Raw genomic sequence first — 14,106 nt, 5'->3', positions numbered from 1 at the left:
ACAGATTTGGAGCTCAAAACCTGAAATGTTTTGAAGCTCAAACCCAGTTTGGAATCTTTAATGCAAATAATATGCCCATTTTTGGGGAGCAGAGAATGCCTTGCCCGTATTTTCTAGATAGGCTGCCAGAAGGAGATCCCAGTAACCAACATTTACTCCCAGACTTTCCTCACTTCCCTTCACCTGAAGAACACCAAGGGCCATTTGGAGATTCACCTCACACAAACAATTCACTTTCTTTGCCAGCTCTGTGCTTCCATCTATTTATCTTTTCTGTTTGAATCACCTTTCTCAGGGGGCATACAGTGTTTTTGACAGAGCAACTCTACATATGGCTGCTAAAGGGAAGCTTAATAATGAAAAAACCCATTTGAAACCAACAAGTTGACTTTCTGAGGCTCATTCTGAATTTTATTACCACTTCAGCAGCAGTCCCTCAGGGCAAGCCATGGAAAGCTTCAAAGTATAAAGCTCTTCAGTGTACAAGATGGAGCTGGCACACTCCCAACAGGGGCTCAGTGGCTCCTTTGCTATCACGAGAACGGCATCTGCCACATGTGTTGCACCATTTAGTCTTTCATAACCTGCCAGAGTGATCAGGCAAAATATGTACAAGATGACAGATTTGCCAGGAGCATAATGGGTGTGCAAATTTGGTCACTTCCTAGCGGGGATCCCTACTGGAAGCCTTTATGCTGACAGCGGTGATTGCGGGAAAGCATTTGTGATGGGTGGGATGGAATGGGCTCCTGCAGAAGACAATGAGCAACATCCTTTTCGTTGCTAAGGAGCTGGTCTCACCTTTCATTGACAAACAATATTTCAAGTCTGCTCTGCCTCATTTGTGAGGTGTAGCCTACATTAGCTGAGAGGTGAGGAAGAAGAAAATATTTAGTGGAGTCCTGTACAAAAGGCACAGAATCCTTCCCTTTGCAAGAGATATAAATATTTTTGGACAGAGCTGGGCACTGCTAGCAAGCAAAAATGTAGTGTGCACACAGCTGTCCATCCAAGAACTGCCTGTAATTACTCTCTATTTCATTTGCAGGAGCACACCACATTTGGAGAAGTCTCTGCCCCTGTGGAAGATAGCTCTATGTCCTGGCAGCAAGGACCAAACAACGACCTGCCATCTGAGTCAGGTCTGGTGGCACAGGGTGTAGCACTGGCAGCAAGGTGTAAAGCCAGAGAATCTTAAAAGCTGAATGAAGAACCTTCAGAATAATACCCTTGTTTGTACAATGACAAAACAAAAAGCAAGTTACAAATAAGAAAAGAGATGAGTAATTTTAGCTCTATGGTACATCCTCTACCTGCAGGGGCATTTGTCTATGCCAAATCCTCCATGCTGTAAGCCCACGGTCCGGTCCCAGGGATCAATCCTGATCTCTGAGCTGCACCTGTGCTCTGGTGCCTTCTCACTGCAAGGAGGCTGGGATGAGGAGGGGATTTTCCACTGTTCAAAGGGCAGGTGGCACCTTGTGATGGTGCCTTTGAAAAATCCCTCTGCAGACTGGCTGGTGTGTCAGCAACTACAGGTTTGGAGGATGATGTGTCTGTGGCTATTCTTATGCTAGTCAGAACTTTCAAGGAAACAACAAACTGAAATTCAACTTGCATCACTCCTATCCCTGTTCTTCCACCAACACACATAGACTCAAGGGAAGTTCAGAAACTCCGATAGCCTATGACATGGGTGGCATCTGCAGCTCTCATTAAATGTCTCTAAGCAATTCTGAATACAGATCTCTTGAAATCCCATTTGATTCTTCCTAAAACCATCCACAAGTCACTGGTGCCCTGCCCTCAGCACCAGCACTGTGAGCACACACAGAGCAGCACCATGGCTTTTTAGTACACAATACAAGTAGAGTCATTGATCAACTTAATCTCCTGTAAATCTGTAAGGAGCGGAGAGTCTCCTTTCCTCTCTGTAGCTTCCCAAGCTTTGTACATGGGGAATTTTCAAGCTAGACCTTTCCTAGGTTTAAATTTCTTTTTGAAGAAGAAATGTAAGGCTTGAATTGCAAAATTCTCCAGGCTGTACCAGCTACCTCTGGAAGATACTCTGTCCCTTTTTTAAATCCTCAGGCCTCAGAACATACAAAGCCATTCCCCAGCATGTGTGGATGGCTCTGGTGGATTATGGAAGCTGAGTCTCTCAGTGGTGCCTTTGACACATGACAGCCAAAGCCCTCCATTGCCGGGGTGCTTCTGCTGAGAAAGACTGCTGCTACACAGATCCCACAAATCACCTCAGGAGAACAAGCACAGAGGAAATTGAAGCTGTCCAGCTGACAGAGGCTCAAGTGGAACACAATTATCCCAGGAGTGCCTACACAGAGCAGGGACTTCCACTTCTCAGGAGTGCGAGAGTTAAGTATTGTGGAGGGATGGGATGCAATACAATTTTAATTTTCAGGCCATCCTGATAATACTTCCCAACCACAGCTTGCCGATGAACAGAAGTCTTTTCTCCAATGCAAGCACACAAGAAGGAACATCCCATCTTGCCAGGAAAATTCAAAATGTGTTGCTTTGAGAACAATACATTAATGTCTTTAAGACTCTTAATTACAAAGATATGGTAACACCAGCAAAAGATACAAAATATTTCCTGACATACCATAGACAGCTAGATAAGGAATCATAGTGTGTTAATTTAAAGACAATATAAATAAAACCACTGAGCATTTCCTGCATTCATCTGACCAATAATTTCAAAAGGCAGCTTGTTTACACAGGTAAAAAACAAGACCAATTTGTGTAAAATCCCCTGAGAGCATTGTTCTTCAGTACAAAGAACATAACATACTCCCTGGCCTGCAATTGCTTAACATTCACCTACAACTACTGAACAGTCAAGCAAATGTGAACCAATAGCCTGTTAGTTGCAAGAAGGGTCTTTAGTTCCTTGCTCTGCAGTTCTGCTCCTGAGCACCTGTTTGTCCAGGCATTTGAGTACCTCCTGTTAAATTCAGTGATCCAGGACTCTGACCCTGATCACTCAGGATCTTCTGACCCTGATCACTCAGGATCCTCTGACCCAGTAATTAGTGAAATCAGCAGCTTTATGGACAACCAATCTGTGAGTGAATCCACTGAACAGATTCACAGAGTAACAACAGTGCTCATGAATTCACAAACTGACATTTCTTTTGTCCCTCTTGAGAAAGAAATTATGGAGAGAAAGCCTGTGCTTTTTTACCTCTTCTCACAGAACCTGCAACGTCTTGCCTTTGGAAGATGACTGGTTTAAAACCCGTGGTTTACAATCCCCTTTTAAACACAGCTGCAATGGCAAACCAGAATGAAGGACAACTGCTCTTGCAATTCTTTTTCTGGAAAAATAGCCACTGAATCCAGATCTTGAGGGCAATGCTGCTCCCCCTGGCCCAGACCCAGCCCACCCTGGGGCTGCTGCAGGACCTGCTGACGTCAGGAGGTGACACTGCATCACTTGCTAGCATCCTCCCTTCACCAGCGCCGGTGATCCATCATGACTGATAAATCAGCTCTGTTTGCTGCAGTTTTAATATCCTGGAAATGTTACAGTGCTGTACCCAGAGGCACCTTCAGAAAGCAAGCATATCCTGGTATTGAGATGCTGCAGCCCTTACCTGTTCTCATAAGTGTCCTTGGCAGAGACTCTCTGTTATTACAGCACTGCCATTTGGTAAAGTTTAAACACCTTAGTAGATCACAGCAGTTACGGTGTATTGACTCCGACTGATCAGCTCTTTAAACTTTCTAAACCCTATGCTCTTTAAAGCTGACACAGAAGCACTGCTGTCTGTGCTCTCTCTATGAGGCTGATCCTGAAATCAGTCTTACTGCATTTTTTTCACATAGTACTACTTCACACATTATGTATTATGGAAAACAATTTAAAGGAAATTAAACCTGAGGCACAAAATCATCGAACAGGCTGTGTGCAGGGGTATGATTGCCTTTCTGCATTGTTTATGGATTCAGAGTTCAATCATTCATAATGGTTTGCATAATTACTAATATGAATCAGCAAGGTTCAGCTGCAAATTAATGTGGTCAGGTTCAGCCGACGAGCTTTTACTTACTAATTTGAACGTGGGGTTTCTTAGTAACATGGCTCTTCATCAGCAAGTTAGCTGCTCCTTTAAAACTACATTAATATCTAGAAATCTCCAGCTATTTGTATTGATTTGCTCCGTAAGTGCACCTGTACCAGTGCACCATGGGGTTAGCAGTTAATTCTGGGAGCAAAAAAGCCGTTAGTGCTTTGATATCCCTTCAACGTGTTCCTCTTTCCTTACCCTGTCTTTCTCTTCATGAAAAGGACACACACTTCCCTCTAATGAGGCTGCAGAACGTACAGAGCAGCACTAGTCCCTCTCAGCCAAGCTCACTATCTGCTACAGTTCCTTTCTGGTCTTTTTTAACCTTTTTTAACTTTTTCTCCCTGCAGAAAAAACATCTCACTATCTGCCCAATGAACAAAAGCTTAAGGCGGAATCCCTTAAATGTAATCCCAGTGTGCTAATGGTGTGAGATCCAGCAGATTCCAGACAGCAGCAGGCAATTCTAGTGTTCCTCTTAACAAACAACCACTCTTCATTTCAGAAAGCCTGGGTTAAAACCAGCTTTTCTATATAGCATGTATTTCATGTTTAAATAATCACTGATTATCCAGCCTATAAGTAATGAACTTCTCTCTACCTTTTCACAGTGCTAGAAACATCAAATGTTCTTCTTTTCCTTAATGTATTTGTTATATTGTGAGGTTTATTAGCATTGAGTCAATAAACAGTTCAGTGTGGTGTTTCTGCTTAACAGTCTCACTGAATGACACTGCTTAATAGATCACCTTCAGCCTAATGTTAACAGCACCAGGATGTGGGAATTGAACTTCAGTGGAAAAACGTAAATGATTACTTCAAAATAAGCGAATGCTATTCAAGCAGCTCAAAATATTTTTGAGCATTTAGTTTACACAGCCAGTATGAAAATACAATGTGAAAATAAAAGACAGGGTTTGAAGAGAGCAGCCAAGGAAACATGCAGTGCTGTTATCCATGTTTGTAGTTTCTGGGTGGATTTTCCAAAGCCTCTCAGGGAAAGGGAGCCTGACTCCCTTCATACATTCCTGCTGCATGTTTGGCAGCCTCATGTTCTAAGGCCTATCAGTACCTGCTGCAGTTGAAGCTGTGTCTCTTTGTGTGATTTCCTTCAGGGTGCTCGCCTCTTGGACAGCAACACTCAACGTGGCCTGGCAGCATGCAGGTCTGCCAAGAGGCAGCCGGCATGGATCTCCACAGATCCATGCGTGGATCGCTTGTTCCCTTTCTCAGTGAAAACAGAATCCTACCTGTATTCTGGCACTGGGAAAAACATTCCTCTGGGACTATGATTCACCTAAATCCCTGTGCTTTTTGTGCTGTGCACAAGTACTGTCACGTAAGCCACCCTCCCAACTCCTCCTTGCCAAAGAGCCCCATGTTGTATCTGCTGGGGGCTTCTCCCTCCTCATGGTGCCCAAGACCCCTGTGTAGAGCAAGCAAATTGTCCAGTTTGACAAGTCCTTAAAATGCTGTAAACCAAGTTATTGAAACAAAAGGTAACAAAATGATTTTGAGCTCTGCCTGGATGACTGTGCCTGTGAGGTTTCTCTGCTCATCACCCATTCAAACATGCACTGCCTCCGTGCACGCCTTCCCAGGTCTGACCCTGTGCTCTTCCCCTGTGCTGCGCTCACTGTCCCGTGCTGGGTGCTCCCTGGCCTCAGCATCACTGTTAATGCCACATGACTGAGACACAAACAGCATCTCCTCAAGGTTGTGGCTGACGATGAGTTCATTAATACACAATTATAAAATCCCACGTAAAAGCCACTCATACTTCATTTGTGAAATAAGATGCTTAAGTATTTTAGAAACTAGCGGGTCAGATTTTTATGCATTTATGTTAGATTTGATTTTCATTAATGCCAAATGAAGCTTACACGAAGCACTTCTATCTCATATTAAAGGCACGATGCCAGTGAGCATCCATTTGGTTGCCAAGTATCAGGAGACTCCTCTAATTATCTGGTTTGTACTTAAGATGCAGCAGAGGGAGATTCCTCTGCTCTATGGATGTGTTCCATAACTCAGCAACTGCCTTGCAGCTGCCTTCAGCTCAGGAGAACACAAAAGGGGGTCACTGGATGGTTACATTCCTCCTCTGTGAAGCAGTGTGGAGGACTGATGACCAGTAAGTCTATAAACTTAAAAAGAAAAGCAAAAATGTTTCAGACCTCTCTCCCCACCCCTCTCTTTTATCTGCTGCTAGGGCAATAACAATGGAAATAATCCAAAGGCCTTCCAGCAAGCGAGGGAGAGCAGGAGCATGGCGTGATATACTTCAGGTCACACCACTGGAATTTACTTTCTTTTTCCTTCAGGAGAAGACTCCCTGTGAGAAAGAGCCTTGTTCTTGGGGACTCAAATTCTAGTTGACTATTTGAAATGAAGCCTGATGGGAAGTGAACAAAAATTGCAGAAACTCCTTCCTGAAGTGGACTCCAAATCTAGCGAATAATGCCATTCAACTCACAGGTGACAACAGGCTTGTATACAAAAATCCTCAGGTTTTGGATACTGAGTCTTTGGTTCCTACATTTTCTCCTGCCCTGACATAGAAGAACTGCCCCTCTGCTCAGGAATGTACTGGCTGCAGGCCCAGGTGGAAGAAGAGCACCCACTGCATGGCACGAGGCAACTGGAAGGGAGGGCAATGTGTGCCCACTGCTTCACCTCCTCCAAGAGCCGAGGTACTGAGGGCAGGAGGCAGAGCAACAACCAGTCCTTCCTTCGCTTGCAGGTCAAGTCCTGCAGCTTTTAATCCCGCTGAACTCCTACGCAAATCAATGGAACTTTTCTCCAGACAAAAGGAAATGTTATTTCTCTCATTATTCCCATTAGCTGTGGCTCCAGGCACACGACCGGAAGGGGTGACTTTCACAAGTTTGCTGGATCTCGTTGTTCATGTTAATTTGAGAATGGCACTGGCACATTCTGGCCAGGAAATCCGGTACCATGGGGTTAACTTTCAGCTCTTATACCAAACGCAAATCAGTGAGGAAATTCACTGCTAGGTGCAGTCTCTAATTATTTAAAAGACAATTTGCATGCTACACAGAAATAAATTAGCTCCCAGGTGACAGCTGTTCTACTGTGTCCATTCCTGGAACAAGACGCCATGCTGAGAAATCTAAATGCAGACCAAAAGATTAAAACACTGCACTTTCTTGCCTCATAGGAAGGTTCTTCCCAAAAGAGAGGCATAAAGAAGAGAGGAGGGGAACAGATGTTTCAAACCATCCAAGTTTACAAGCTTAACTAACAAACCACACTTTCACAGCCTATATTTTCTTTTCACTTCACATCTTGCTAGAAGATGTGGATGAAAGTGTAATGTGTACTAGTTTAAAAGGAAGGTTTTGAAAGCCAAAGAAAAGAATTCAGTCCTAACCTCAGGTTGACGTTCACGTGGGATCCTTACAGACCACGTGAGCAACACCCAAACCAGTTGATTTTTTATCACACGCATAGGAATCAGTGAATTCCGTACCAAAAGCCAATGAGGCACCACTTTTTCTCTACAAAAAAGTATCAAGAAAACTCACAAGACATGCTGAACCATTTGTCAGTGTAATGGTTTTCTAATAAACAGTCTTCTCATGGCTTGGTTTTAACACTGTCTATTGCACACTGCACACAAATATATGAACATTTTATGTGACACTGTACTGTGGGGATGTAGATGTACTGTGATACATTATGAGAGCACATTATACTGCCAGCCTTCTTCTGTTGCTTCATGTCCTGAAAGCAGGAAATTCTGTGCCAGCTTGTTGTGTGCCAGGAATGCTCCATGGGGATGCCAGGCAGTTTACCTGTTACACCTGCTGGAGAATGCTCCCTCCTCACAGGATGGATATTTGTAACAGGAACACCAAGTTGGGATGAATGGGAATGCAAGCACGTGTGTGTCTGTGTGTGTAAGTGCTACAAGAACCACATGAACAAGGATTAAAGAGCAGCATATGTTCACGGCTGCAGAGCAACATATGGGATTTCATTCATATGACCAAAGAGCAACAAGGGAAGCAACAAATCTATCTAAAGATAAGGTATACAGAAGACTGGAGGCAATAAAATAACCAGATAAGAAAAACCTGGCAACTGTAATTCAGGAATTCTGCCACAGGCTAATGACAGGTGAGATAAAATAATGAGGCAAAAGGTCCCAAACAACATCACTGTCTAAAGGCTGTAAAAGACAAGTCCAAAATTAGTTCATCACCACTAATTAAGGAGAGCTGAAGGGATGTGATGAGGCCCTGATACATGGTGTCCCTGTGTGCAGCACACCCGAGATCCTTTGGGCAAGGTCAGGAAAATACTGCTACTTGTGCTGCAGGTTGAAATCCCAAAGCAAGATGATTTATTCTTCCAGATGTTGCTACTGGTGTGAAACTTGCTGCTACACCGAACAAATGACACTAACCACACCTGGGCAAACAGCCACGGCCTCGGTGTGGTTCACAGAACAGATGAGCTCACAATGTGTTTGCACACTGTAACGCCATAAAAAGGACTGAGGGTACCTTGCCACAGCCTGAATATTGAGTTCTTTCAGTGCTCCAAATGTATGATCAGCATGAGCTGTGACAAGGAAAGGAAATTACCTGCTGTTTTAGCCCATCTCTCATGCACTTGTGTCACTCTCCTTCAGTTTCTCCTTAACACTTACTGACAATGTGCTGTTCAGGAGAAGTTCACATTTGCCCACAGTTCCCACTCTTGTAAAACAAACCCAACATTTGCTATAGACCAAAATCAAGCCCTATAGCAGCAAAAACTCACAAGCATCTTCTGGACCACAGTACACCCTTTATAGCAAACTTTTATAAACTGTTACCTAAATAACAACATTTAATCTGAAAATTTTGCCACCATTTGTACCTTTCTTCCAATCACTTGTAAATATAACAAAATCAGACCCAGAAATGTTTCAGGCACCACTCGCAGCTTTGTATCACAATTAAAACTGATCATTTGTTCCTGATGTAAGGCAATACTTCGCTACTCTATCTGTGACAGTTCATGTTCCAAAGCACCATTCATGAGGGATTTCTTAAAATGAAAATCAAAAGCAACGACAAATTCCCTCAGAGGAGATAGCACCTGACTGGAACTAACAAGGCTCTTTAGTCTCTCTCACCCCTTCAGGATTTATCAACAGATAAAAATAGGCAAGTTGTTGAGCATGACTATCACCATGACTTATTTAAATACCTCCCTAGAAACCTTTGGATTAAAAATTTGATTCAAGCAACAAAAATAATTTTAAAAGCAACTTAACCTGAATCTTCAGTAATAAAGGATTGTTCAGGTTCACCTTAATGATTAACCTGCTGAATATTCTAAACAAAAGTGATAAAGACACTGAAATGTTCCTTCAGGTGAAAGACAGTCAAGTAAACCATTGCTCTTCCTCTAAGTAAATCTCAGATGCACAGTTCTTTCCAGGAAAGTCCTCAGGACTTGAAACAAGGACTATTACTACTGATAATTTTACAAATAATGGAAAACATTTTTAAACTTTTTTGTCTACCTCTTTTTCCAAGGGAAAACAGCCAGAAGACAAACCACGATAAGATAAAACTAAAATTCTGCTAGAATGTAGACTCTCTGCACAACGTAGAGTTTCTCTCACCTGTAGAGGTCTGTGAGCTGCCCGGCCCTCCAGCGATAAAACAGGTCATTAAGCAGGCGCTCATGCTGTCCATACAAGCAGATATAGTTGGAGACAGGGAAGGGTTCCTTGGAGAAGCAGGTGATGCTATCCACCGTATTGAATCTGTCGAAGTGCATCCTGAAGTAATTCCCATGTCCTGCCTCCCCAGTTACAATCTCCACGCCCTGGAACAGAAAACAGCAGGAAGGCTGTGGAGATGGAACACCTGATCTGGCATATGTACAGGGTCAGCAAGGGGTTCCCAGCCCGTAGTTCCCATTTCTTAATAGCCACAACCCTTTTTTTATAATCGAGAGACCACTCCTGACACAGTGGGTCATCAGGCACGTTGCTGTGGCTTGGACACAAATTTTCCATGTGGTTTAGTTTGGTTACTGCCTACCCAACTGTGCAGCACCAGCCAAGTGCCACTGCAGACACCTGGGGGACTCAGGCCCTCTGGCTGTGCTGGCAGCATGACACTGGATCCACAGGGACCTGTGACCTCCTGAAGCAGCAGCTGGAGTCAGGAGGGATGCCCTGAGGCATCCCAAATAACACTGGATAGTTCTGTTTGGGCAACTCAATTGAACTCCATTCAGCCTCATTTATGACACAAAGCACACACACAGCATATCGTGTTTACTGTCTATAAAAGAACACCAATATTGGGTGTTGATGCTAAAACTGTAGCATTTAGCTTCAGCTACTTAAATCAATCACTTAGACAAAAATGTAAAAATTTGCTTCAAACCTCATTCTGGAGTGGAATGATCAAATAACTTGAAGCTGTTTTTTCAAGCTGTATTCCTGTTACAGTTTTATACTTTTCTACAACCTGTTGCTAAGCTACAGGAACCTTTAGTATTTTCACATCTAAGCTAGTACCTTTCACTAGCTTATCTTACTTCTTTTTTAGGAAATTCTTTTTGGATTTACATGAAGTTTCTGGAGTAGCTTTAAAGATGGACCCCTTTCAGGTAATCAGCAGGTAAATCAGAGTGGCAGCAAAAGAATTCTAATCATATTCTAGCAATTTGAAGTAACAAAACCAATTCCTCTCTCTGATAGCCCTTTCTGCTTTCCACTACATGCTGCTTTGGATGGCTCATCCTGGCTCTGGAAAACAAGGTGAGCCATGCTTTGATTCCTCTCCCTAAACCATTCTCTTTTTTTAAAAAGCCCATTTGTTTCTATGGGCCATTGTCCAGGTTTTAAAATCAACACTGAAGTAGCCTTTTAAAAACTGCTCTTTAAATCAACTGCAAAAATGGGCTTGATGAAGAAATTCCGAAGGAAAAAGGTACAATCTGTGTGAAAGAGGATCTTGCCTAGGTGGAAAGCTCTCTCTGGCTTTAAAAGACATTAATCTAGTCCTTTTCTTGCCTCAAGTCAGGTTCTCCAGTAATTGAAGCACGTCCACATTTTTATCCTGGGACAATCTCCCTTGCAGCCCAACATGTGGAGTGCTACCCTCTGTCCTGTTCCAAGACAACTCTCATGGCTGCAGGACTTGCTATTTTCTAGCAGCACAGAGCATCTCTTCCACAATACTTCCTACTATTCTAGAAGTCAGCTGAATTTCCCTGATGGACTGCCACACTTAATCATCTGCATGCACTTGCAGCACCATATTGCAAGAAGGAAAGAGGCTCATCAGTAAGGCTGAAAGCATGAAATCCTGCTAATACTGTCCTGTGTCCTCTGTATGGAAAACAGGAATATTTGGAGAAAGCCAAACACCAAGAAATGTGGAAAGGAACACCTGAGATGTTCATTTAGTTCTGTGACTCCTCCTGGTTCTCCAACTGTACCTGGTGTATACAGCACCCCCAGGCCCAGCTACCCTAAATAGGAACATCTTTTCAAACAAAGGGGGGAATGAAACAAGAAAAGGTTCCACTCTTTAACTTACGTGATCACACGGGGCAAGTTCTATACCCAAGGGCATGGGGATTCCTGGCTTGGAAACGTGCAAGTAGTTATAACCTCCAGGAAGAACACCTCCTGCCATAAATGAACAGATGAGATTTATTAAGTCATTAATAATGAAGAAAATAATATATTTGTTTTTCCTCCTTCTGCTATCATCTTTTTCCACTACATAAGGAGCTTTGAGGGCAGTACTGCCATGGGATGTAACCTGAGGTGAGATGGACCTGCCTGTACTATGGAAGAGCAAAAATACCTCAGAGGGGATGGAAGTGTGACAGAAATCCAGCTGGACATACCTTGAACTTTGCAGCTTCTGTACACAGGGATGAGTCCCTCTGAGCCCTCTGGTGTCTCAGAACTGGGCTGAGGGGTTGGATCAAAAAGACTCAGCATGGATGCAGCAAGCTGAAAGCCAATCTCCTTGGAGTTGAAGTCGCTGTGTGTCAAGTCATCTCTATAGTATCTCCTGGCAAACTTTGTCAGAGGACCTGCAGCCCTGATGCTGACATCACTGGTTTGGAACTTGGCATCAATCACAAGTCTTCCATCAAAAACAAGGCAAGAATCATTGATGGCCTTAAGGGTTTCACGATCCACTGTCCTGTAGGCAAAGCTAAAAAATGCCTAAAAAGAGATGTATATAAGTGTAGGTACTTGTATATTACTTACTGGCTGATTTCATAAATCAAAACCCAGACTTCATTCTGAATGTGATTTTAAAAAACAAGAGTATGAAATATAGTATGATTTTAGCAGCACTGGCACAGCAGAGAGATCTTTCTGATCCAACATTTACAGCTACCAAAGTTAAAACTAAGACAGCAGAAATAAGAAGTACTAAACTAGACTCAACTGCTTCTGTTTATTAAATAGTTTTAAAACTTCAATATTTGCTACATCAAACAGTCTGAGTGGGCATATTTTCTGTGTTAGTACAAGGATGGAACACAGACCTGAACCCTTTGTGAAGTTTGTTTTCTTTCAAATTCTCTCACCAATCTGAAACCACAAGGAACAGTAAAGCACAAAGTATTTGGAATTTAGCAGGATAATTGTGTATTACAAGTGTTTTCCCAACTGTTGATTCTGTTTACTAACAGTTACTTTGGCTACCAGCGCAGGGACAGTCAATGAAATGGAAAGATTAGAAATTAAAATTGTTCAGAGGAAACATCATCCTCATTCCAGCTATAGCAGCAGAATTTCAGTCAGTAGAAGCTGCAGAAGTCAAAGATCCTAAATCCATAAATTCCTGCTTTAAGTCTTAAAGAAAGAGCTAGTGATAATTCTCTCCTTTTGTCTTCTTGTGGCACTGTTGCTCTCCTGGGCCACAAGGCAGCAGAGCTCCTCTCCCCACATAGAAGCTGAGGCAGCACAGCCAGCACTGCAAAGCAGGTCGTGCTGGGAGCAGACAGCAGGCATGGGAGAAGCAACAACCACGAGCAGCATTCTCCAAGCTTTCTCTGGCAAAGGATAAACTGAGAGCTGGCAGAACACAGTCCCCAGCGAGTGTAAAACAGGAGAGCCCGCCGGACACTGAGGGGTGAAAGGAATGACAGCACTGAGAAATGTTTTGAACAAGACCACAGTCTGCAAAGAACACAGATGAAGACTGACTGTCTCATCACTACAACAGTTTGTGAAGCCCCAGAGCCCTCACACAGAGCTTTTCTGGTGATCAGTGCCTCCAGCCTTTAAAACCATTAGTTGACAAGTTGCTGCCCCTCCAGCAAGAAATATTCCTTTACTGGCTGAGGAAAGGGTGGAAGGGTCTCAGATGAGCACATTTTCCCTTGCTACCTTCATCCTGAACAACCCAAGACATAATTGTGCCAGGACAAAGGAGATCTCTAATCCATCCTTCCCTTTGTGCCAGCTCAGGACAGAGCCATGACCAGGGTAAAGGTGTTATCCAGTTGTATCCCCAGAGAGCTTCCCTGGGAACTAAGGGCAAGTGTCAGATATTCAACTGGCTGGATGAGTAGATGAAAGAAAAGGCACAGGAGAGGGAAGCAAAGGGAGCTGGAGATTTTAGCAACACTGGCATAAACAGAGATGCAGCAGTGGAGGAGCCAGAGCCCCTGGGCTTGTTCATAGATAAAATCAAGGGATGAACTATGCACAGCTAAGTGTATTCTGACCATGTAGCAGAGCCAAAATTCAGGGAAGCTCTGCCCACGGGGGCAAGGGGACCACACAGCCCCACATCCTGCCGGCTGACAGGCAGGACAGTGTCACCGGAGGGGAGGGGAGGGCTGCAACCTCCAGGCGGGAGCCATCTGTCAGCCTGGGCAGGAGGGAGGGAGGAGGGAAGGAGGCTGCTGCTTTAGGGAAAGAAGAGATTTTCTCCTGTTGTTTTTATCCTGCAGGACTCAACAAATTAAGTCCCCAAGAACTGCCAATCAACAGTTG

At 43.6% G+C, this 14,106-nt stretch overlaps 1 protein-coding gene across 7 annotated transcripts in view; it reads right to left on the bottom strand.

Moving 5' to 3' along the window:
- CFAP61 (cilia and flagella associated protein 61) overlaps positions 1–14,106 on the bottom strand; it is a 96,963-nt gene that overhangs the window by 19,094 nt on the left and 63,763 nt on the right. For all 7 annotated transcript variants that reach the window (XM_085054084.1, XM_085054082.1, XM_085054085.1 and 4 more), the window contains exons 22-24: positions 11,991–12,318; positions 11,675–11,766; positions 9,739–9,944 (exon numbers count right to left, since the gene is read on the bottom strand). In XM_085054084.1, coding sequence (XP_084910210.1) covers positions 9,739–9,944; positions 11,675–11,766; positions 11,991–12,318 — 626 coding nt within the window. The remainder of the gene's footprint in view (positions 1–9,738; positions 9,945–11,674; positions 11,767–11,990; positions 12,319–14,106) is intronic.

The sequence above is a fragment of the Lichenostomus cassidix genome, chromosome 3 (assembly GCF_008360975.1).
Source record: "Lichenostomus cassidix isolate B80296 chromosome 3, HeHo_3.0, whole genome shotgun sequence".
NCBI lineage: Eukaryota > Metazoa > Chordata > Aves > Passeriformes > Meliphagidae > Lichenostomus > Lichenostomus cassidix.
This window is presented reverse-complemented; position numbering and strand designations above follow the sequence as displayed.